This window comes from Beta vulgaris, chromosome 6 (assembly GCF_026745355.1).
Source record: "Beta vulgaris subsp. vulgaris cultivar EL10 chromosome 6, EL10.2, whole genome shotgun sequence".
Taxonomy (NCBI): Eukaryota; Viridiplantae; Streptophyta; class Magnoliopsida; order Caryophyllales; family Amaranthaceae; genus Beta; species Beta vulgaris.
Window position 1 is genome coordinate 28,174,004 of NC_079207.1, and position 25,551 is coordinate 28,199,554.

The 25,551-nt window shown below is 31.0% G+C and overlaps 1 protein-coding gene and 1 long non-coding RNA gene across 4 annotated transcripts; both read right to left on the reverse strand.

Annotated features, from left to right (window-relative positions):
* Positions 1–7,768: 7,768 nt before the first annotated feature.
* On the reverse strand, positions 7,769–11,632 carry LOC125498978 (uncharacterized). Of its 3 annotated transcripts, XR_008969925.1 has the most exons (6): positions 11,212–11,630; positions 10,892–10,978; positions 10,393–10,551; positions 8,822–8,968; positions 8,645–8,742; positions 7,769–8,217 (listed from the first exon to the last, which is right to left on the reverse strand). It is a non-coding gene; the product is annotated as an uncharacterized LOC125498978 (long non-coding RNA). The 3 variants fall into 3 exon arrangements; XR_008969926.1 differs by having other exon boundaries at positions 8,645–8,968; positions 10,393–10,538; positions 11,212–11,632; XR_007275632.2 differs by having other exon boundaries at positions 8,645–8,968.
* Positions 11,633–12,252: 620 nt separating this feature from the next.
* LOC125498774 (uncharacterized) lies at positions 12,253–13,856 on the reverse strand. The gene is made up of 2 exons (XM_048647047.2): positions 13,355–13,856; positions 12,253–13,166 (listed from the first exon to the last, which is right to left on the reverse strand). Exons 1-2 carry the CDS (start codon positions 13,854–13,856, stop codon positions 12,253–12,255), a joined length of 1,416 nt encoding a protein of 471 aa, XP_048503004.2.
* Positions 13,857–25,551: the final 11,695 nt, after the last annotated feature.

Consider the following 25,551-nt stretch of genomic DNA (forward strand, 5'->3'; position numbering starts at 1 on the left):
CCCATGAACATCACTTTGATGATGTAGTTTTTCAATTGGACAGATCTGTATGGGTCTTTTTCATCTGAATGAGATAAAATCTTTGAGTGATTCTACTCATGTAAAACCATTTCTCGTCAATGTCGACCATGTTATATAAATAAGAGAAATTAGGGATTTCTCACACTGTTCTTGGTAAGATTTTGTTGAGTACAAAATGCAACCTTTGTATTTTGTGAATGTGTGTGACTTTAGGCTTGACTGAGTTGGTATGAGACCTTAAAATTCCCCTTTTCATGAGCCTATACACCGTTGGAGGACTACACATAAGTGCTGATGCAAAAGATCTTAGCGTTGTTCTCTGCTCTAATGGGATTGATCTTAATGCTTCATCATCAGTGAACTTTGGATTTCTGCCACATTTGTTTTTTTTTTTTGTCTGCATATTAATTTCATTGCCTCATATTGCTTGTTTCTTAGCTTATGTCCAGATTCTATAAATTGTGCTTCTATTAACCCCAAAACGTATTGCAATTTCTTTGAATTTTTCCCTTGGTATAACTAAATTCTTAGCAACTTCTAACAATCTAGTCACTATGTGAGACTTTTGTCTACTCCCTAATTCCAGTTTTTTCTTGATATTAATTTGTTCATTATTTTCAGCATTATTTGTTTCTTCTTCATTATCAAAATCAGTAACATACCAGTTGTTTTTCATCTCCTCGTCATTATCGGAATCTTCAATGTTGTTAATCTGCTCTTCAATGTGGATGAGTTCATTCAATCTTATGTCTTCATCAGAATCAAACATTAAATCTTCAAGCCATCTGTCATACTCATCCACCTCAAACTCCATCAAAGAAGTGTTGTGCAAAAAAAAAAAATTGTGAAGTGTGTGCAGTGAGTGAGTGAGAATTGTTTCTTTGAAGACGTTTTTTTTAAAGCTTCATCAATGTTACTGACTTACTGTTGTAGAGTTTATAGTGAATTTTTTTTGTAATGGTAAAGCTCTTAAATGTTTGGAGGGAAGTTTGAAAATTTCATTAAATTTACACTACCGTATGTAATTTGGAGGGAGTGTTGTATATACAACTATTCTGATTTTGGAGGGGGTGTGAAACTAAAAGTTAAAGTTGCTTTTCCATAAATGTACCTTTTGGATTTTTCTCTATCATCGGATTTTACAAAGTAGAAAACCCATCAGTTGAGCCCACAATAGTTGTCATTATACTATCCTTTGTCATTAATCTTTTCTCATTAACTTATCCCTCTCATGACCCCACCATACCTCCTTAAGAAATGTGCCAAACAGAAACGGTACAACTATTTCTAAACGGAGGAAGTATAACATACCGTACAAGAAAAAGAAATTGAGAATTTAAATCACAAAAAGTTTAGAATTACCTATGTCCATCTGTACAATTTTCCTTCCTTTATCCGCCTTTGACAATCATAACGTTGTAAATAATTTTGATCAGAAGAGGTTAAATCTTTGGTCTCCTTTGAATGAAGAAGTATGTTAACTAAATCAAGAACGAGATGAAGTTTCTTGCGTACCATTAAACTTTTCATATTTTCATTGCTGACATGATCTATTGAATAAACATGAAGTGAAAAAGAATCAACACGATCTTGGTTTTCAACTTCCATGATAAAAATTTCTTTGACGTGCTATAATATTTTTATGCATGGTTGTTTGGTTGTTTTTTTTGGAGGGGTTGTTTGGCTTGTGCAAGTGCAATATATATAGCTTTCAAAATCTTCAACCATTACAACTAATGTTTCGGATAAAAGTTGATAACTCAAAGTCATAATACTACTAAAATTAGGGCTTTGGGAGTGATACAATATCACGTAGGACTCTATAAAATAAGGGTATCCAAAGTTTTAATATTTTTCAGGAAACCCATCAGATTGCTCAATTGATGTTATATTGAGGTTATTAAGAACATATTTAAGGAACCATAGAATCCTTAGTTCCATAGGATCAGGATGGGCAATACCAAGATAAGGGAGGCCATCGGTGCGGATTATAGAAACAAACGAAAAACGAAAACGTGGATTTAAAGCATACAAAAACACAGCCAGAAACTAAAAAAGAAGTGGATTTGACAAATTGGAGATCCAAATTGAGCAGTCTTAACTCATGACTGAAAGTTACTTATAAAATAGTTACAGTCATTAAGATAATATCTGCACCTTTATTCAAGCTCTATATGACCCGACCCGTCCCAGGCCACCATTGTTGAGCAACAACTATTGGTAAATAAAGTAGTCTTTTATCTCTACCATTACCATAAAAACAAGCCACCTTTTCTCTCATTGTTGTCGATATGATGTCGTAAATTTCGAAATATTTATATTTAACAATGATTTCAATAAGGAAATAGCTTGCTGGCCTTAGATAAGCAATGTATGTGATATGCTCAATGCCATCTTGTGCAAAGGAGAGAAACCATTCCCCAAGATCCTTGATCTCTACAACATTTGTTTGTCCAAGGTTTCATTTTTGTAATAAAATTCATACTTCTGAGATTCACCCCATTTTTGTATATATATAGGATTAAGTTACCTTTACGTACTGAGATTCACCCCATTTTTGTAATAGTGGTAAAATTTACCTTTACGTACTATAGCCTATGAGGAATGATAAACCTCTTTTTGCTAGATATTTGCAAACATCTAGCAGATAAAGAGGAATAAAACACTATTTATATTTCATGAACACTATTTGTTAGTTGCATTAACACTATTTTTAGTTACACGAACACTAGTTTTAGTAGCATGAACACTATTTTTTAGCATCGGAATTTTCGCGACTACTTTTTGGTTTGACTGACACTCTGCAATTTTCGAGATAACTTTTTGGTGATATGGTCCCATGAAATAGAAGATGAATAAAACACTATTTTATATTTCATGAACACTATTGTTAGTTGCATGAACAATATATTTAGTTACACGAACACTAGTTTTAGTAGCATGAACACTATTTTTTAGCATCGGAATCTTCGCGACTACTTTTTGGTTTGACTGACACTTTGCAATTTTCGAGATAATTTTTTTGTTTGATTGACAACTATTTCCTATATATATTGACAATTTTACCCCTGCTAGATGTTTGCAAACATCTAGCAAAAAGAGGTTTATCATTCCTCATAGCCTATAGGTATAACTTACTCTCAATATATATCTCCTTTAGTTTGCTTCACTTTAAGTTACATTTTTAAGTCGTTTTTTTTTAGAGATGGCTCCATAGGTGTCACATCTAGTTTTTTAGTTTTTAGTTTTAAATACAAAGTGGGATAGTTTAGGCTCTATAATAAAATTAAAAGAGTTGTTGGTGATTATAACTACATATTCTTCTGATCATGAAAAATATTTTTTATGATAAACACTTATTTTATTAGTTTGAATTAATAATTACTTGATTATAATTTACAACTATATATAGTTAGTAAATAGTACCTCTGTTTCTATATACATGTTATATTGAATGTTTTTGCATCATGCAAATACTAATTTTGACTGCATTATGAAGCTAATGCACGGATCCAAATGCCACATGCTTCTTTCGGATTTTAGTAGTTTACCAGTTTCAACTTTTGACACTATTCACATATATGATGATTTAAATTGACTATCTCTTGTGATATGTACTTAATGAAAAATATTGTCATTTGAGATGTTGTTAGATCCATCTCAATGTTTATTATCCAAATTTTAAACTTATTGTAATTTTTGCTTATTGATAATTAGAGATATTAAGGTCCAAATTAGTGTTTCGACAAATGTGTCCCAAACAAATGGCTAAACTAAAAAAACAGAGGTAGTATAATATATTGTTGGATTAGTCTCAAAATGTATTTTCAAAATACCAACCTTTTATAAAGCAATAACTGGGAGATCTTAACAACTCAACTAGTATATGAACATGTCTGAAAGTTAACTTATTGGATTTATCTATACAAATATATTAAAAGGTGTTCATAACAACGTCTATGCACCACGTGGCACCTTCCTTCTGGCACTAGAATTTTGTCACGTGTCGATTAATCAACAATAAGTCAGGTTATCATTATTTTAGTAAATAGTACCTCTATTTCTATATACATGCTATATTGAATGTTTTTGCATTATTCAAATACCAACTTTGACGACATTATGAAACTAATGCATAGATTCAAATGCTACATACTTCCTCCGAATTTTATTAGTTTACCAATTTCGACTTTTGACACAATTCACATACATGATGACTTTGACTATCTCTTGTGATATGTACTTAATGAAAAAAATTGTCATTTGAGATGTTAGATCCATCTCAATGTTTATTATCCAAATTTGAACTTTTTGTAATTTTTGCTTATTGATAATTAGAGATATTAAGGAACAAATTAGTGTATCGGCAAATGTGTCCCAAACAAATGGCTAAACTAATAATCACAAGAGGTAGTATAATATATTGTTGGATTAGTCTCAAAATGTATTTTCAAAATACCAACCTTTTATAAAGCAATAACTGGGAGATCTTAAAAATTCAACTAGTGTATTAACATGTGTGAAAGTTAACTTATTGGATTTATCTATACAAATATATTAAAAGGTGTGTATAACGACGTCTATGCACCACGTGATACCTCTTTCTGCCACTAGAATTTTGTCACGTGTTGATTAATCAGCAATAAGTCAGGTGATCATTATTTTAGTAAATACTACCTCTATTTCTATATACATGTTATATTGAATGTTTTTGCATTATCCAAATATTGACTTTGAAGCACACAAAGTTGGAAGGTTAGATAATTGCAAAATTAGGGAAATAGAGTGATTGTAAGAAAGTCATTCTATTTGTCACCAAAAAAATTCCGAGTATCTGTAAAAGTTATACCAGGATAAACCATGTATTTTGAACTTAATCTAGAAAATAGTAATTAGGAAAAAAAAATATGATCATAAGACCGCCTGCTATCTGTCATCAATATATCCTCAAGTATCTGTAATACAACCAATAAACCGTGCATTCTTAACTTAAAATCTACTTTTATGAGATACTAATATATTTGAGCATATGCATGCCACTTACATTAGAGTTGGTATCACCTTTCACACCTGTAGTCACATTCTTATTTGTCAACTTAGTGCTCACATCGGCCAAAAGTAAGTCTCCCTTCTTTAGCCCAGTAGAAGTGATGGCCTGCAAGAAAACAAGTCAGATATTAAGCTTATATTGAAAGGGATATTCAATTTTGTACCACAATATTTTTGTTTGGCTTTTCTATGTGGTACCATCTTTTTTTAAGCGGCAATTAATTACCCAACTCATAAAATACGCAAAATATAACAAACAGTTTCGTCAATCTGCCGTAATATTACAATTTAACTAGTTTTGGGACCCGTGCAAAAATGCACGGGAAGTGATTTGCTTAATAAGACAAAATTTTCAATGAAACCAATAGCAGACAACAAATTTTGTAATGAAAGAATAAGTAAAAGTTATATTAACAAACATTACAAAAATGTGTATGAAGTTACACATTTTGGAACACTTCCTTATAAACAACATTTGTGGTTGTTTTGCACACATTATTCTCTTTATCACAAATAAGAATTTTAAGTCTTTTTTTGCTCGTGACTCGGGAAATAGCGACATATAGCTGACCATGACTGAAAACAGGCCTTGGTAAATACAACCCGACGTGCGACAATGATTGTCCTTGACTTTTATTTATTGTCATGGCAAAACACACAGTCAAAGGAAATTGCCGTCTTTGAAATCTGATAGGAAATTTTGTTGAGTCAGACGGTGTTAGTGTCATTCGTGGGATGAATACCTTGTCACCAACATTGCTCCCTGAAATGACAGTAGCTTCAATCACTCGATTGCCTAAATGCTTCACTACCAGCCTCGTGCCATTACACAATCCAGATGTCTGATCAATATTACGAAGCAACATGATCGGCGCACCAACTTTTAACTTAATACTATGATTTGGCAGGCCCGAGCACTTTATTGTGTTTAAGAATTTAGTAGAATATATATCATGAGCCCCTAAGTTCCCTTCATCTTTACTAATTGCATTACAACTCAAGTAAATTTTCTCATCACCTGGAATTGTGGACAACACATGATCATTTACCTTCTCAACTATTTCATTAGTTGGAGCTAGAATTGCTCTTTCTTAAGTATTTGGCTTCCCAAAGTGATCAGTGAGTGAAGGGTATGTGCTGTCGACAATCGATGATATGGGGTCATCTACCCACCGTCTATAAGAATGTCTTCAGTGATTTCAATATCGACTTCTCCATCATTGGGCCCTCCAGCTCTGCCATCACCAATGCTCAGTATCCATTCGGAGAAGTCCCTTATTTCATTAGTGGTAGACGAAGAAGAACATGATTGAAGTCTCATATTGCGTGTAAGCTTTAAAACCTTACATGAATCCCATAGAAACGAAGAGTTTAAGGTCGCAAATACTATATCTTGCCTTGTACCCTTGGGTATAACAGGCAGAATCTGTCTTAAATCACCACCAAAGACAACAACTTTACCTCCAAATGGTCGATGCAAAATATCTCGATCAACAGCTTGCATAATGTCCTTTAAACTCCTATCAAGTGCTTCAAAGCAATATTTGTGCATCATTGGTGCTTCATCCCAGATAATTAGCTTTGTTCTCATGAGCAATGCAGCAACAGAACCAAGCCTAATAGCTACACACGTAGAGTTTTCACAAACATTGAGTGGAAGCCCGAACCTTGAATGGGCGGTTCGACCTTTTGGAAGAAGTAGGGACGCAATTCCACTTGATGCTACAGGCAAAACTCACCCATCTTCCTAATTGCATCACACAATGTCCTCCAAATGTATGTTTTACCCGTGCCTCCATATCCGTATACAAAAAACACACCTCCTGATTGGCCATTAATAGAGTGCATTATTTCGTTGAAAACCATTAGTTGTTCTTCGGTTAGACATGGAAACAGTTTGTCATATTCCTGAATTAATGAGGGTATGTCATATGAAAGCTCATCCGCTATTGGCTTATTTTGACCTTCAAACATGACTAATACATCTGGAAAAGGCATCTCACTGAATTTTCGAAGGCTACTGCCATTACTTTGCAGTTTAGCTTCAATATCTGCCAGTGCAAAAGCTTGAATTTGTTCATCAGTTAGAGTTAAATCTGCAACGCGATAGAGAAGATTTAATATTAGCTGCCTTCATATATGTCATCGTGATCCTTTTTTCGTTGCACAATTATTATACATGCAAGTAAGCGATACAAAATGTAAGTATGCAAAGTGTTGTAACTTGTACCTTTGTTTTTATGACACTACTACATTTTCAGCCTAATGCAACCCTTGAAATTCGTTGCATTAGGGCCAATTTCCGTTGCAATAGGTCTAATGCAACGACCCCCAACTGTTGCATTTGAAGGCGTTGCTATAGGTATAATGCAACGACGTTTTAGACCTATGGCAACGGCTATCGCATAGCCATTGCAATAGGTGTAAGTAGCCATTGCATCAGCTATAGGGTCTATTGCAACGCCTCCAGATCTACTGCAACGCCATCCAGTAACTATTGCAACGCCCCTATTTGTGATATTTTGTCCCATTTTTGCATCTACTGCAACGCTTCCATACATCTTACAGTGATATCGTATAGCTAATGCAACGCCTCTATTACTACTATAATGCCTCATTTTAACATATCTTGCAACACTTTGTTAGGTAATGCAATTCCTTTACCATAGTAGTCTAGTAATAGTACTAGATTAATATATTTAAAATTAAATAAATATATTTCAAATATTATGCCAAAAAGAAAAATTATTTATACATTATTCATGCCCATGGGCATAATATATTACAAGGCTATTAACCAATAAACTAAAACAAAATTCATGGTTTTTCTCAGAAAACTTATTATATATAAATTACTACTATGTTCGTGTAAGTAACAACTCAAACAAAAATCAAAAGCTATCAAATATTTCATAATCAATTAATATCATCAGTAGCTTGGCTCATGGAATTGCCAATTGACCCCTTAATTAACCATGGTTAACTTGGTTGATTAATAGCACCACGTGTCGCACCACCGTTGGTTCTGTGAGTAACAACTGTCATCTTCTATGCCTTCATGTTGGCGAAACAGGAGTCCCATGTTTTTGGTTTCTAGTTCGGCATCATCTCCCCCCTCTGAGGTGATTGTTGCTGATGTCATGACTGCTACATGAGTTAAAAGCTCATATCATGTTTTCAATCAATATAGAAAGATCGAAGGTAAAAAATAGTATAAATAACTAAACGATTTACACTATACATGTCATAAACATATAACCAACTGTGTAGATTTACAAGTATAGATAAATGAATCAAATGAATAACAGCTACATTATGGTAGGGAAAAAAAATAAAAGCATGGATCAATGAACCAGTACCACAAAGAGATTAGTAAACAATTCAAATGGACAAATAAATACAGCATAAAGAGCTTTAGTTTCTGTACACGATATGTATCAATCGGAGAAGATGCATGACCCACCTTGTCTTGGGGTGCATGACATTGATACTAAACACACAATCAAATATCACATAAAATGTCAAGGAAAACGTTCAAATAATCAGAGTTCAATAATAGGTACAAATCACTCACCCTCTATTATGAATGATAAAGAGGAGCTTAGCTTCAGCCTCGACAAAGAATCCACCCTTCAACTTAGCCTCTCTTCACATAGAGATAGTCACTTTCTCCTGGAATCAATAAGCAAGTTGCATTAGGAACCAAACATCACGACCAACTACAGGTAGAGACGGAACTAGTGTGACAAACCTGATTTTCGTATTCCTTACAGTATTATTAGAGATCTATTAAAGATTAGCTTCCTGTTTTTCGCTTAACTATTCTGTTCGGCATCAAGCTCTTGCTTCTTGTCCAAAATCTCATTCTTCCTCCCTTTTTTACTTTTCCCAAAATTGACTCCAAAACCAAACAAAAATAACAAGATCAAACAATATCTCTATACTAGAGCCATTCTATTACACTTGGCATGATCAGAGGAAAGATACTATATACATAATATAACTGGATCAAACATTAACTCTATACTAGAGTCGTTGATATTACACTTAGCATGATTAGAGAGAGACAATATATACATAACATAACTAGATGACAAACTGTATACATATAATAAAACTCTTTAATAGAGCTGTTGTTTAAGATCCTTTTGTTTCATTACCCAAGTTATTTTGGTGTTGAACCTTTCTCAAATTGTATGATCGTACTATTGGCTGCATTGTAAGTTCTGGGTCAACCGCATCTAACAATCTCTCTGCATCTGCCAACTTTCTTACATAAACAGCAAGGTTTACGTCATCTTCCCTATTAAAATCTATAGCTTTCTTGGAAGTAAGAAGCTCTAAAAGAACCACACCATAGCTGTAAACATCACTTCGGTCAGTTAATTGGTAATTCTGATAATCTGGATCAAGGTATCCTAGTTGAGCACAAGTGGAAATATGAGTAGCCTCAGTGTCTACAAGCCTTGAGAGGCTAAAATCAGAAACTTTAGCATCAAGCTTTTTCATCTAGTAATATGTTACTTGATTTTATATCTCGGTGGAAAATGGGTGGCACAACAGAGAAAAAAAATATTATGATGATTACGATTCCAGACGTTGTGAATGTCAAACCTGAAGACAAGTATTTGTTCTCAATTATGAACTGCTGGCAGGAAAAAAAAAAGAAACAAAACATTCTCCTATAATCAAGGGGGGTGGTTTTTAGAAATTAAGAGTACCTTGATATAGCTTCTTATGATTTCTGTATTTAGAACAGTGCTTATTTTCGCTACACTTCTTAACTGCAATACCAATGTGAGTTGCTATCAGATGATCATATTTCACTAACTCGCTAATAGAAATCAATTATGTATTGTATATAAATCATTGTTATAAACCCCAGTATACAAAAACAACAATTTCAGCTGCTCAGATAACATGTACTAACATATTTGAACCAGCAGAGGTTGCTAATGATTAGGTTTTCAAAATTTAGACTATAGCTGATTTCATTTAGTCATAGTTGTTTCCTTCTCTTCACCAAGTTACATTTTCGATTAAAAATTTACTAAAAGGATGCAAGATGAATGCAATGCTAGGTGTTGTTTTGTATCTCTAATATTCCAAATGTTTCCGGGGTCACTAAATTTGGTATTGTTTCCTGTAGAATTTCCACCTTAATTTGTAAAATTTGTAATGTGGTACTACAATTAGATCTTGTGAGGATAATTTCTAAAACTCAACTAGTATAATTTTCTTTTACTGAAATATATGAAATGAAAGACAATTGAAGTTTATATCTTTGTTCTTGTTCTACAGAGGTTAATAAAGATTACTCACTGTCACATGTTCCATTGATTGAATTCCACTGAAATTTGTTGCTGCAAAAGCAACGCTTCTGTCCTGCAACTACAGAAACCGACAAACAAATCGAAGACTCTTTTGGACTCCACATCGAAGACTCTTTCCACAAACACTTGGTGTGCCTATCAAAACCCACTGTAGATTAACAAAAATTATGAATTGCACATAGAACACATTGAAATTATATTGGAAATTATATGAACTACTCACAAGCATCCCAAAACTACATATACATTCGTCAATCTGCATCCTAATCTCATTTCCAAAAACTAGAATTTTTAGAAAATCAAAATCGCAATCCTAAACAGAAAACAAATAATAAAAAAAAAACTCGAATCAAATGCTAAAAATGGACATAAAGAACCCTAAAAGTCTAATGCTAAACCACAATTCAATAACTTGGAATGTGGAAAAGACCATATTCAATCAAATGAAATACAGAATGACAAATACCATAAACCCACACAAAACTTACCTTCTCTCATATTCAATCAAATGAAATAAAGAGGTGCGAGGTCGAACTTTCGCTCTCTTCGTCTTCCTTTCCTTCTCTCATATACATCTGTTTGATCACGAAATTCCTAATGTTATCACTTTCTTATTCCAGTCATTCATTCCAAAAATAAAAAAATTGAAAAAACCAAATAGACATAAACAAACACAAGGAAAATAAAACATCAAAACATAGATGAACAAATTGAAATAACAGAAACCCAAACATCAGATAGTGCAAAAAACCTAATTACAAGAAAAATGAAAATAGAAGGGTTTCAAATCGGGAAGAAATGAGTTTACCTTGAATTCTCATCAACCCTAAGCCCCGAATTTCCATCAATCACAGAATTTCTAAAGAAAGTCGACCCAGGAGATCTAAAAAAAACCCTTTGCATGATTCTTAAGAAATTTGGTTACCCTTTTCAACCCCAAATCGGGGAAGAAACGAGTTTTACCTTGATTCGAATCGCCGGCGACGCTCGAGAATCTTCAACTAGGCATCGCGAATTTGACAGACTCCCAAGGGAGATGTAGAATGTGGAGGTCGAGAACGAGAGATGAGAGAGAAATCAGATGGGGGAAATCAAATAGGGGCCGGGAAGGACTTAAGAGAAAATAGCTTGTGTTTCCGTGAAAGTGGGAAGGCAGAGGAAACTGTACAATGGGTTTTTTTAACAATTTGGTGTTTGAAATTTTTGGAGCGAAAATTAAAATTTTAGATGTTCACGAAAATTTTGTAATGTTAACACTTCTATGACATTTTACAAAATTTTACTAAAATAATATGTTGCGCGAAATTTTTTGTGGGCTAACGCAACGACCTATATTTTACATTATTGATATTATTTCCTCAAATGTAACGACCATCATCAAGCCGTTGCAATAGATATATCTAATACAACGGTAACTATAAAGTCGTTGCAATAGCTTAATCCATAAACCTAAATTAAAATGGGCTGTTGCAATAGATGATCCTACTGCAACGGTATAAAAAACAACCGTTGCATTAACTTATTTTAACCATTGTCTTTGATTAAAAATGTAGTAGTGTGAATACGACGTTGTTTATATAGAATGTCATCAGATAGTAGGTGCCATGTCTTTTCCCATATGTCTTCTGGTTTAGATAAGCTACCAGACATAAGTAACATGCAAAATAGATTCCGCAGATAATGCCCCGTTTCTCTAAAGCTTGCCTCTGTTATGCCGTCTATGTATTCCTTGTAGTCATCAAGCAGCCCCCTTGCGTAGCAAGCTTCTTTGAAGGTTGGATACACTAAACCATCAACGGTTCTTATATCCTCGTAGCACGTCGGACCTTTTACAAATTAAGGAGCGTTCTTAGATAGTATTTCTCACCAGAACCTGGAGCGACATGGTATACCCTTCCAAGTGAGAACCCTTTCGACCTAGGTGCCCATTCTCGCGTAGGTTGTTTCCAACAAATTTTGTGGGGAACTCTACATAATTCAACTGTCTTGCTTCTTCATACTTTTGGTTGCATTCCATCCACGATAAAAACTTTGTGCTATCAACATTAGGTCTATCAAGTACATCTCCCACGTCCATCTGGTCAGTGTAGACGACCGTTTGCTCCCCAGGTAGATGGAAACTCAATCTCTCAACAGCAGGGGTTCGATGGTGAATAGGAAATCCATATATCCTCCACACTGCCTCACAAGCAGATATGTAACGGCAGTCGTAATACATTTTAATCTCATCAATCTTTTGTGGATCATCGCAGCTATTTCTGTTTTGATAAGCAGCAGCAATTACTCTATCGTAACCCTTATTTATGTACTTGAACAAATACTTTATCGATCTGGATTGATTGCACCATTCAACGTTTATATGGGCACGATACTTACGAAGCAGTTGTGGATTATAAGGAACAACAAACCTATTATCAAGATGCACTCCGTTCTTCTCAACCGACGTTCCGTTATCTCTTCTTCTATAAACTGGATATCCTTCCTCATCAACCTTTGTTTCGTCAATAAATGTTTTAGGAAAATGCTTTGTGCACTTATTTTGATCCATGAAAGGTGCATTAGTGTTGGAGGAACCACATGGACCATGTAGCATCATTTCTGTAACAGTCTCATACAAATCCGGATCCTCAATTGGATCTGGTAGCTCAGCGCATATAATCTTGTCAATATCGCTTGCCTGTGGATATTTGTCAGCAGGGTGCAGAAAAAGAAGTATATGAACATGGGGAAGGCCACGCTTTTGAAACTCAACTGTATAAACAACTGGAGAAAAAAGAAGATATGTATGCATCATTATTTGAACAACCTTATAAGTAGACCAACTAATCTTGACTGTGTAAAATGTTTTGTAAAGAAGTATGAAATTCAATTAATTCAATAAGAGTATATATTAAAGATGAAAAAAAGTTGTAGAAATCAACATCATTATACCGGATTTGATTTATACGTACCAGCTTTAACTCGGCCAAATATCTCATTCTCCTTTAGGTCTTTCACCAATTGGTCGAGCTTCATTTTAAAGACTCGACAGATAATATCCGGTCTGTCCTCGGGTCTAAGTCCCCTTTTTTGAACGAATCTGCTTATTTCTGGCCATTTAGCATTACACGTAAAGGTTATGAACAAATCTGGATAACCATACCATCTACAAATGGCCATTGCATCCTGATAGTTCTCTCTCATGTAGCTATGTCCACCTGTGAATGACGGTGGTATAACAACGCGACTGCCATTGGAAGGTCCCTCTGTATCACCTCTTTCCACAGCCCCTCTTAAATTCTTCACATTATTTGATCTTAAACTTTGTTGGTTATTCTTTAGAAAGGAGAGCCTCTCTGCCTCAATCATAGTGTAACCGTCAACCAAAAATTGTTGATACAACCGACGACATAATAACAAAGTATCGGCTTCTTGTTCACGATCTTGCATTCTGTATGCAAACCACTCCCGCATAGTAAGTCATTCTCTTTTATTCGTAGAACTACTTGATGCGATATTGTCTCTATGCCTAACATCTACTCGATATCCATCTTCCCCATATGGGAAAATCAGTGGATGTTGTAACGGTAAATACGATGGGTGAAGCTCAGATATCTGCCTTAATCTTCCATTTTTCCTTTGGACTACTATATCTGTAACACCCCCAAATTTCTCCACTTTAAAAACTTATACTTTCGTAAAATACTTGGAGAAACTTAAGGGTATTACCACCAAATATAAATATATTTTGGCAATACTATAACTTGATACACAAAATATGCAGCAGAAACTTCTAACTTTATTTTATAAAAAATAATATTATTTTTTTTTAAAACCACAATACTAATACGAAAAGTCTAAAGACTACTAAAATAGTGATCTAGTTCTAATGATCCCAAAAGGTTCCTCCCATGCATCATGAATCATCAATAGACCTGCAAACTACTCCCCGTAAGGAAAGTATGGCAAAGTCAAAACAAATAGGAAATACGAGTCAGTTGAAATACTGACTACAATTACGTGCAAGACTTGTAAACTTGTAAATATATAATTCACATACTTTCATAAACATGCTTTATTTCACAATTCTAGTGATAACAAAAGATAAGATCAATCCATTATTAAAATTCACGTTAACACCAAAGAATATATCTCCTTTAATAATTCCATTAAAAGTGAAAAATAATAATATAATAACTTAACTTAAACCCCTTTCCTTGATCCGCGGATCCTAAGTGTGCACACCCCCCAAGCTAGTATACCTTTATAAATACAAAGACATTAGAGTAACCTTAATGCAAACTAGTGGACTTGGAAGAACCCTTCTTGAACAAAGCCAAGGGGTAATTGTAATAAGAATAATGTAGGGGTAAACCTTTCCTTTAATTCAAATAAAGAATTATGATAAACAAACTTAATTAGAGGGAATTAAAAAAAATAATCTAAACTTTTAAAACTAAAACTCATGCTAATATTTTTGAGTTACTCAAAGCCACTGATTTGCAAAAGTGGATTCCTTCATTAAAAAAAAAAGGATTATACATGCAAACTGATTTTTTTATTTACTTTTCTAAAACAACAAAACAATATTTGGTTGGTTTAGCATATCTACGAGTCAACAAAGCAAGAGAAAATACAAGCTTTAATTTTATCTAGCCTAAATGATAAGAAGGTTTGATTAAACCAATTGCATATACCAATTCATATAATTTATACTAAAACACACATAACTAATGTATACATAATAATTAAAGATCAAGCCACGTAAACGTACCTTGATAATTCACGAAATAAGAAAATCAACTAGTAAGGGAATGTTCACGAACGAAATCCTCCTATTAATTATAAACTAGCTCTAATCAAAACGATGAACAATATATATGAACTCTAAAAGAAAATTATGCTAACTAACTAATTATAGACATGATTCATGCTCAAACAATTAAAACATGTTTTTATAAAACTCAAAAAGATCAAAAACTAGGAATTAAAACAACTTTTAAAAAAATAGAGTACTTACAAAACCTCCCGCTAAAACTCCTCTGTGAAAAACTAAAACTACTCAAAGAGACCACTCACTTTAGGGAAAACTTTATAAGGAACTCTCAATATTTTTTTGTGAAGAGAAAGTGAAGGATCAGAGGGGTATTTATAGTGTAAACTAGAGTAGAAAAGAGGTAAAACTTTCCTAAATTATTAAAATTAGGGCAAAAGAACTTTAAAAATTTTGCACCATCCTACAAAGCTGCCGTGCAGCAGCTGTAGAATGCAGCAAATTTTTTTTTTTTTTTGTTTTTTATAAAAACTCTTCCCTTTAAAAATTCTTTCCTAAAATCAATTTTGTTTGATTTTAAAGAGATTGTTAAATCTTACCAAATCAATTAAAATCCCATACTTTCTAACTCAATATAAATCTCATAAAAATCTGATTTATAAGATTTAACAAAATATTTTAATATTTAAAGTTTTCGGTTTTATTTAAAAGAATCGATTTTTTCAAAACAACACTTAAAAAAAATCCGAAAATTACATACTAAAATGTATAATCTAATTTTATTACCCAAAAATGAATTTTAAATTTTATAAAATTATTTATCAAATATTTGTTTAAATAACTAATTAAATAAATAAGATAATGACAAGAGCAACTACTGTTAAAAATTACTAAAATAACCTTTAAAATTCAAACTATAATTCCCTCCAAATGATTCCCTCCAATGTGATTTTAAAATAGTTTGAAATGAGTTTTGAAGATAAATTTTTTTAAAAAATAATCTCAATAAATGCCTAAAAATACGGGGTATTACAATATCCCTCTTATCTGTTGTATCAATGTCTCCAACTATAAGACCGGCCACTTCAGATGTTGTTGGAAGGTTATAAGTCCTTCCATCAGAATCTCTTCCTCCAATTAGCCTAAGTTTTAAGTCTTCGCCGTTGTTTGATTCGAAACGATATCTCTAGCCATTCTAAAACTCTTGGCCAATGGGTTATGCTGATCAACCATATCCTTCAATTGTGCAACGACACGATCTTCAAATTTATTAGGGTCTTTAGAACTGACGCAATATAGTATGTTCAAACGTTAGCATTGCTTTATTATGAATGAGGATGTATATATTACATTTAATACAAATGACATGTTCAAATATTTCCAGTAAAATAGTACGATACCTTGCCGCATTCTTCCTATTGTGAACCTCTTCTTCAGTGTCATATATGTATAATTGAGAGAATTTAGGACGTGCTCCATCGTTCGGCAACAAACTGCCTATCAGGTGATGATTTTGACCTCCAATCTTGTATGTATATGGACCACGACCATGGGTAGTTGGTGCAATTATTCTACCTCCCATAGAAGTGAACGAATACATCATGTTATACCCTCTAATATTATCAAGGAAGTGCGCACTTCTACTATGTCTCTTCTTCAATAGATCTTCCAAAAGTTGGGGTGGACACTTAAGTAAAGGTAATTGTACTTTTCCTTGCATGCAACACATCCCAAACTTTGGTCGTCCATTCTTATTCCGTTTGTTTACTCGTTCACCAAACCACATTTGTGCTCCACAGAACTCGCAAACACATGTGGGATCTCCCAAATCTGAATAACCTTCTACAATAAAGAAAAAACTTATAACTTTAATTAGTGTTTTATATGAAATTGTTAACATGATAGTATAATATGTAAGTCTAGTAACGCACCATTGACTGCAATGTCACCACCATTACATGCCTCTACAAAAAAGGATATATGATACGTATGCGTTATAGGATTTACATGTATTCTTATTTAAAAAATGAGTAAAAAAAAAAGAACGACATAACAAAGAATATACCAAACTATTATATGCCTTACTGCACGACTTATACCTGGATCAGTTATTTCTGCTCGCGCAATTGAATTTGAATAATTGTCAACATGCAGATCATTTCCTTCACCATCATTGTCATCTGTAGACAAACTACTTGTTTGTAATGCATAAACACACAAGTTTACTAATTGTATAACTGATCTACATACTATTTATGGTGATGTATTAGTTAATTAATATTTACTATAACATACCTGGAATGATTCTCTTTGAAACCGATTCAAGGACTTGTCTACTTCGGATAACACGTGTCTTTGATCTAAATGAACTGCATAATTGCATAAGTTGTATAACTTCCGTTGACAGTGGACATGGCGTAGACGCTATGTCAAGCAACAATAGGTACTGTCAGTTGGTCACAACGTATTATATATTTTTGATCATACTATGCCAAACTGAAATAGTATAAACATGTCATATTTCTAATAGTTAAATTTATTACCAGAACTTCGTTTCTCTTCAATTATAAGTTTTCGTTGATGCCTTGCTATCTTTGACGCATGTTCTTTATCTGACGCACATAATTTTTCAAAATATTAATAGATTGTTTATACAATAACGTTATTAGACAAATTAACAATCAATAAGTGAATAATTTATTATAAACTAACCGATACTAATCTGTGTTATAGCACTTAATGGCGATTGAGTTGTCATGTCCACATGACAACTAATATCTTGTGAACTTGAAGATGGTACACTTGTCGAAAATACTGGATTAAGAATAATGTTACATTACTATCTTGCAAGTAATACGTTTTTAAAGTAAAAGAAACTATATACACTCACCATTAGGAATCGGAGTTACGTACGAATTAGTAGAGAAGTTTGTAATTGTCGACGATAAAGGAGATAATCCAGAAGTTGAGGAAACCACTTATAATGGCAAGACAAAAAACATGTTAGTTGCATATATAAAACAAAAGGATAACTAATTATTGTCCAAAATGGTTGGATGATAGTGTTAATTACTTAATCTAATTGCGATTTATACCTGATGAAGATCCGTTAAGAGGTAAGTTGATTGGCGTGAGCATATTATTTCGTGACCGTATAGGAGCAGAGGAACGCGTAAATCTTGCACGCTTTTCTAACATAATAAACTTCCTCTTTTGTCTTGCATATTTTTGTTGAGCTTCTTTTGATAACAGTTGATTGAGTGAATGAGTGGTAATTAACTAAAATAAGAAATGTTTTCCACGTTAGTAGCATAAATTTGTACATATATTTAGATCGTTTTGAATTCATATGTACGTTCAATGAAATTAATGTCATAATTCTACTTATGTTATAGTAAGTTGTTCTTGTCAAAGTATAGCAATAAGCAAATTAAAATAGTTAAGTGGTTCATCTAAAAATTAAAGTGTAGTATACTAAAAGCGAATTTTGAAATTCCACGTTTGCTCAATAACATAAACATTAAGTCATTTATATTGTTTATTTACAAATAAAATAATATAAATTTAGCATGAATTAACAATTTTCTTAAATATGTATGAAACAATATTGAATGGATGATAATAACATATTTATTAGTTTACATAAAATAACACTTATGAATGAAATAAAATTATAATGCTTAATGAGAAGGACATGACATTTCTATATTCTCGAAAAAAATGTGTAAATACATAGTATGGTTTCCAAGACCAATATAGATACATAATTATATATATAGACTTGTTTTAAAGCCCATAATACATTTCCATCTAAACATAATCTTAATATGATACTCTTTATATACTACCTAATACTACCTAACCTAAACCTTAAATACCTAAACATATGTTAACCTACATATAACTTATATCACCGTAACTATTTAAATTTTTTTTTTAACATATAACAATGATTTATAAATAGTTGGGACGACGAATTATTTATTTAGGCATAAAGTGATTTATTTAAATTGGCCTTATAATAATATAAATTGTTTTACAGCGCATTATACATTTCTACCTAAACATAACCTTTACTATAATAAGATTTCCAAGCCCAATATAAATACACAATTATATATATAACTTGTTTTAAAGCCTATTATACATTTCCATCTAAACATAACCTTTACTATAATACTCTATTTATACTACCTAATACTACCTAACCTAAACCTTAAAAACCTAAGTATATATTAACCGATCAAAACCAAATGCACCAAACAGCCCAAAGTTGCCATATTTACACCGTTCATATTCTCTCTATCTCTCTCTCTCTCAAAGTTTCTCTCGGACATTCATTTTCTCTCTCTCGAACATGCATGAAGAACATATTCTCATCAAAAATGGCAACTTTCCTTTGTTTCTATATTTTCCAGATTTATTTGAAAGTTATTTACACAACAAAAACAAATTAGATTAACAAAAAAAGACAGCAGAAATGTGAGAAAAATAGTGGTTATTAATAAGGTTTCTGATTTAATATCAGAAAAGGGGATTTAGAAATTGGAAAATTTAATTTGGGAAGTTTTCTTCGCATGCACAACGGATTTTATGTTGATTGCCATTGATGACGAAGTGGAGAAACAAATTATTTCATCAGATTTCAACTACTTACAGGTGTAGTGGTTTTATAGGTTTAATTTTGCTTTTTTAATAATTAATAATTATATTATTTCATGAATATATGATAATTTTGTAGATCTACAATTTCCCCTTCTTAAAAAACAGTACATTAAAAACATGCATCTATATCCTCAATTTTTTTTTCTTTCGTATTTATTTTCTAAGAATCTGTATATTTTTTCCGCATGCATGTGAGAAAACAAAAATTTAGTTGAATATCCTAGTATTTGAATATCTAATTTGTGTTTTTCGTGTACTATATGTTATAAGTTTATATATTTTGTTGATATTCTTTATGGTTAAATACATTTTATAAAAATCGTATAACCTTTAAAAAATGATCGTATTAAATTTTTATGAATTTATACATTTCTCGCATGCATGTGACAAAAATTATGAAATATAAATTATAACTGTAAATATTATAATCACATAAAATTTTGCTTTTTTTACTAATTAGTTCCTATATTATTTCATGAATATATCATTAACTTATCAATCTAAAATTACCACTTTATAAAGAACAGTACAATAAAAAGTGCATGTATATCCTCAATTTAATTTAGTTCCTATGTTTAGTAATATGTATGAATCTGTTTACTTTATGTTCTGATTTTATATAGTTTGTTGATAATCCTTATGGTTTAATACATTAAAAAAAAGAATCGTATATCCTTAAAAAAACGACCCTATTTAATTTGTATCAATCTCTTCATTTCTCGCATGCATGTCATAAAAAATATGAAATATAATTATAACTGTAATACTGTTTAAATTTTGAATGTTTACTAATTAGTTCCTATATTATTTCATGAATATATCATTAATTGATCGATCTAAAATTTCATCTTTTAAAAAACAGTAAAATAAAAATATTAAAGTATGTCATTAATTGCTTTTTTGTTAAATATAATCTTCAAGATATGTTTATTTCTCGCATGCATGTCACCAAAAAAAAAAAAAGTTGTATATCCTATTATCTGAATATTGAATTTTTTCAATTGTATATTATGTTCTGATTTTATAAATGTAGCTGATAATATTTATGATTTAATAGATTAATAAATAATCATATATCCTTTTAAAAAAATATCGTATGAAATTTATATGGATATCTACATTTCTCACATGAACGTAACAAAAAATCTGGAAAATAATTTATAATTGTATATATATATATATATATATATTTATATATATATATATTATATATATTATATATATTATATATATATATTATATATATATATATACATACATATAAATTGTGTATAATTATAATAGACTACATATAAGTTTATTGTAAAGATGGAATTGGAATTACATGCTGATTTTTATGTTTCTTAATCATAATTATAGTTGTTTTCATATATGGTTAAATACATAAGCTATGTTTGTTTTTTTCGAGGTTTTGCTTTGGATGCAAAGGATGGTGGCCATTGAAGAAAAAATTATGGATAAAACGTATCATGATATTAAGATGAAAAAGGTAGTCTTCTCTTTGCCTCTTTATAATTATTAATAATTATATAATTTATATACATGATAAATTAAAGATATATTCAATTAGCTTGACTTATGTATGTTATAGTAAGGACATTTCATGATGAATAACTTTATTTGTTTATTCAATGCTTTATTATTCCATAAAATTTCAACAAATATGAATAATAAAAATGATAGAAAGTAGTTTATATTGTTTCATATCTTCTTGAATCATTGTTTTGATTTCATTTTTAGATGGAGTAGAAAATGTTAATATATATAATGGGAAATAGTAATACAATTCAACAATTTATGTTTGCATTATTTTAAATACGCGATGCAATATATTACTATCATGACTAAGCAAGATATAATTCGAAAATATATACACTACAAATATAACAACTTGGCAAAAACCATTAGTCTATTACAACATATGAAACATATAAATTGAATCTGTTGTTGTACATAATAATAAGATTAAATAGTTTTAAGACAAATGTATCCACAAAATATATGACAACATAGTAATCCTAAAATTATACTATACAGATATACTAACCAATAATACATACCATTAGAAATATCAATTTCAGGAGATAAAAGAATGGGTACACTAAATTCCTGTGTTTCCTTTTATTTTCAATCAAGCTTCCCTTCCTCCTTCCCTACTGACTTTGTCATCATCATTTGGTATTAGACATTGTCTTTGTATGTAGATCATTATCTCTATTGTTACCTGGAAGTAATATGTTTAATATAATATGACTTAGTTAATGTTAATTCGCAACTATGACTAAAGTAAGTAACTATATATTGAAAAAAATAATTGCGTTTCTAAATCAACTCACCATTAAAAATGTCAAGTAAAGGAGTTCTTTCAGTTGAAAGATTTAACCGTTGGCTTCTACTTCGCTTATCGTTCAAAATTGATTTCCTCCTTTGCATAGCAACTTTTGCATCATGAAGTTGACTTGAATTGTTACAAACAACTGGAGTATTGCCACCAATCTCGTTTTCTTTTCCGTAATCTGAAAGTTTCCTCACATGTTTATTATTAGAGGAACTCATTTCTATAATTATTTTATATTAACGCATAAGAATATGATGTAATTTGAAGGATTAGAACACTGTATGATTAATTTGTCTTAATGACCATGAAGAATATATGTACGTTTTGAGTGGAGGCATTATATAGAGTCTACTATGCTAAAGTTTCCTTAGTAGTTTTATATCTTATCATATATATAAATACCATATTCTAACACATGTGATCTAAAGTACCGTAAAATATTATGTGAGCAACGGTTATTACGAATATCATATAATAGGAATGTTTCAAATTATTTCCGAATAAATCAAAGAATAATTTCCTAGTATTAAGCTTGTCAATATCTCTCACATTTGGAAACAAAATGTTAATGATCATATACTGATAACTGTAATTACGCCCTTTTATTTAAGTTGATTTGATGTGCATTTGGAGAACTTTCCTAAATTTGTATAGTTATTTATTTAGGAATAATAACGTCTGTTATAGAAATTATTTTATAATACCGGATATTGTTTTTCTTTCTTAAAATATGTTGTCTACTATTAACTTAATTAAATATTCATTGTTAAAAATGTGTAAGAATATGTTTAAAATATAAAAGATTAGTATCAAAATACATACATATAGTTTATATCACCGTAAAATGTTTTTTTTTGTAATCACGTATACCAAAGAATTATAAAGACGAATTATCTATTTAAGCATAAATTGATTTATTTAACTTGGCCTTATAATAATATACATAACATGTAATACTAAATGCCGTCAATCATAAGTAATATATATATATATATATATATATATATATATATATATATATATATATATATATATAATATTATATATATATATATATTATATAATATATATATATATATTATATATATATATATATATATATATATATATATATATATATATATATATATATATAAACATATATATATATAAATATATATATATATCTATATATATATATTTATTGGTTATGTATAATTTATATCAGTTAGGTTAACAAATGTTATGTAATGTTTAATATTTGCTTAAACATTATACAGTGAGGAGAACCTATATGGTAATCAAATATATCATTAAATATTGCATAAACAATCATGTATTAACCACAAAAGTTATGAAATGAGTGTATAGGAGAATGACCAAATCCTTAATAAATTCATGCAAATTGTTTAGTAATATAAAACACAATCTAAGTAAAACGTTCATCTAATAGTCTATAGATAGGCATTATTTGTAGTTCATAATTGTACGAACAATATCCACACTCCATCTTTTTCATTCTTCTTCTTGAGCCACAACAGACTTGAGTTTCTTGTTAGTTGAAAGCTGCATCCCTAAGGGTGAATGGTCATCAAGTAATGTTGCCCTCTTTTGCGGTGTGATGTGGGAGAGAGAAGAGTCTGCCTCCGAATGAGAGAGATCCTATTGAATATGTCGAAAAAATAATGGTTGTTAGAAATGCTAAACATATATATATATAGATATTGACACAAATGTGGGTAGAAGAAATTAGTTGAAAGAGCTAATTATTACCCTGTTCTCTTCACATTCTTGCACACTTTCTGCCTCACTCTCTTTTTTCACAACAATAGAGTTCTGTTTAAAATAAGTGTATATAAGTAATTACCAATTAAATGTTTACATAATGATAGATAATGAAACAAATTGTAAAATCGTGTGTATCAATTCAAATACCTCCAACTTCACATACAGTTCAATCCATTTGTTAATTAATTCAGGTTCATCGGACGTAGAATTCACAGTGTAGGAATAATTTTGATCAACGCCATTATTATATGGCACAGTGACCTTAAACGAAAATCTTTTCCCCAATAGACTTTTGAATTCTTTAGGAAACTCATTGTTTTCTATCTACATGTACTTCGATGTTGGTATTTATAAATGTACATAAGAAACCAGGTATTATAATTGATAATTAAATAATGTATGATAACGAACTTGATTTTGAGAGGCAACCATTTCTTTTGTTGTTCTACCAACCAATTTGGACACCTCTTTATCAAACATCATAAAAGAAGCAAGCATCTCCAGATTTATCAGCAACAATCAATTTTATCTTGAATCTATAAGAATTTTTGAAAATTAGCTATTATAGTATTAAAATGTTTAATTTATTGAAATTTAACAATAAATATTAGTGTATATTTTTCTTTTTGTAATGGTAAATTAGAAAATATAAGTACCTTGGTGTTGTACTACGTAAGACTACATTTTCCTTTCTACACTGGATGACATCATCTTCCCTAATCACTCCACTCATACACCTGTTACATCCATCGTAATACCAACTTTACCCAACATCTATGTCCTCTATTGTGGCTAGGCATACGCATACACAAGCCTGAGAAATGAAAAAGTGTACTAAGGATAATTAGTCATTTTTCTTGTGATGTTAATATATAATGTTGCATGAAATGACAAAGTTCTCACCTTTTTCATGTTCATAATGTCGAAAATATCTTTTACATATTCTTGCTTCAAAAAGTCATCACTCTCATTCGTCAGTTGAGTTAGTTGGGCAGATATTTGTTGAGTTTTGCAACACATGCTGCAAAACAATCATGTAGCATAATTTTAGACAAATCGTGCTAAATGTGTATGCATTTTGTATGTTCCTACTATTTTTCTGAGTTTTTTTATTAATAATGCATTTCCAAGAGATCCTTTTACTATTTATCTAATAATGTACCCAATCTTTCATATGTTCTTATTTTACAAACAAAGTTAATAGCTAATATATAATGTAGATATATTTGCAGGATATCATGCAACAACATAGAGTCCGAAACTTATATATTTGGTGATAAGTGATGAAACGCAAGTATAATTTCTTTAACTTTATATCACACAACACAAATCTATATATTTATATTAATGGTATCAACACATGCTTACTATGTGATCCATAACGTATATTTAATTGGTATAAAAAATTAAATAACATACTTAACCATGTTGGTTACTATGAATGGGTAACTATTTTATTCCACCTAATATTAGTTAAGTGCTATATGCAATTAATATTTTAAATCGATGTAATTTGTTGTTGTTCATTTTAAATGTAATAATTATTTATTTGTATTTGATATGATTAGGTGGAACAAAATAAACTCATATTCATAGTTCACCTACATGGTTAAGTACAATTATAT

Bases quoted from the DNA above. Each gene is read 5' to 3' on its own strand.
- LOC125498774 (XM_048647047.2), bottom strand. From the start codon at position 13,856: ATGCGGGAGTGGTTTGCATACAGAATGCAAGATCGTGAACAAGAAGCC. The intron at 13,167-13,354 runs GTACGTATAAAT...TTTTTTCTCCAG, and splicing joins ATTTGGCCGAGTTAAAGCTG to TTGTTTATACAGTTGAGTTT.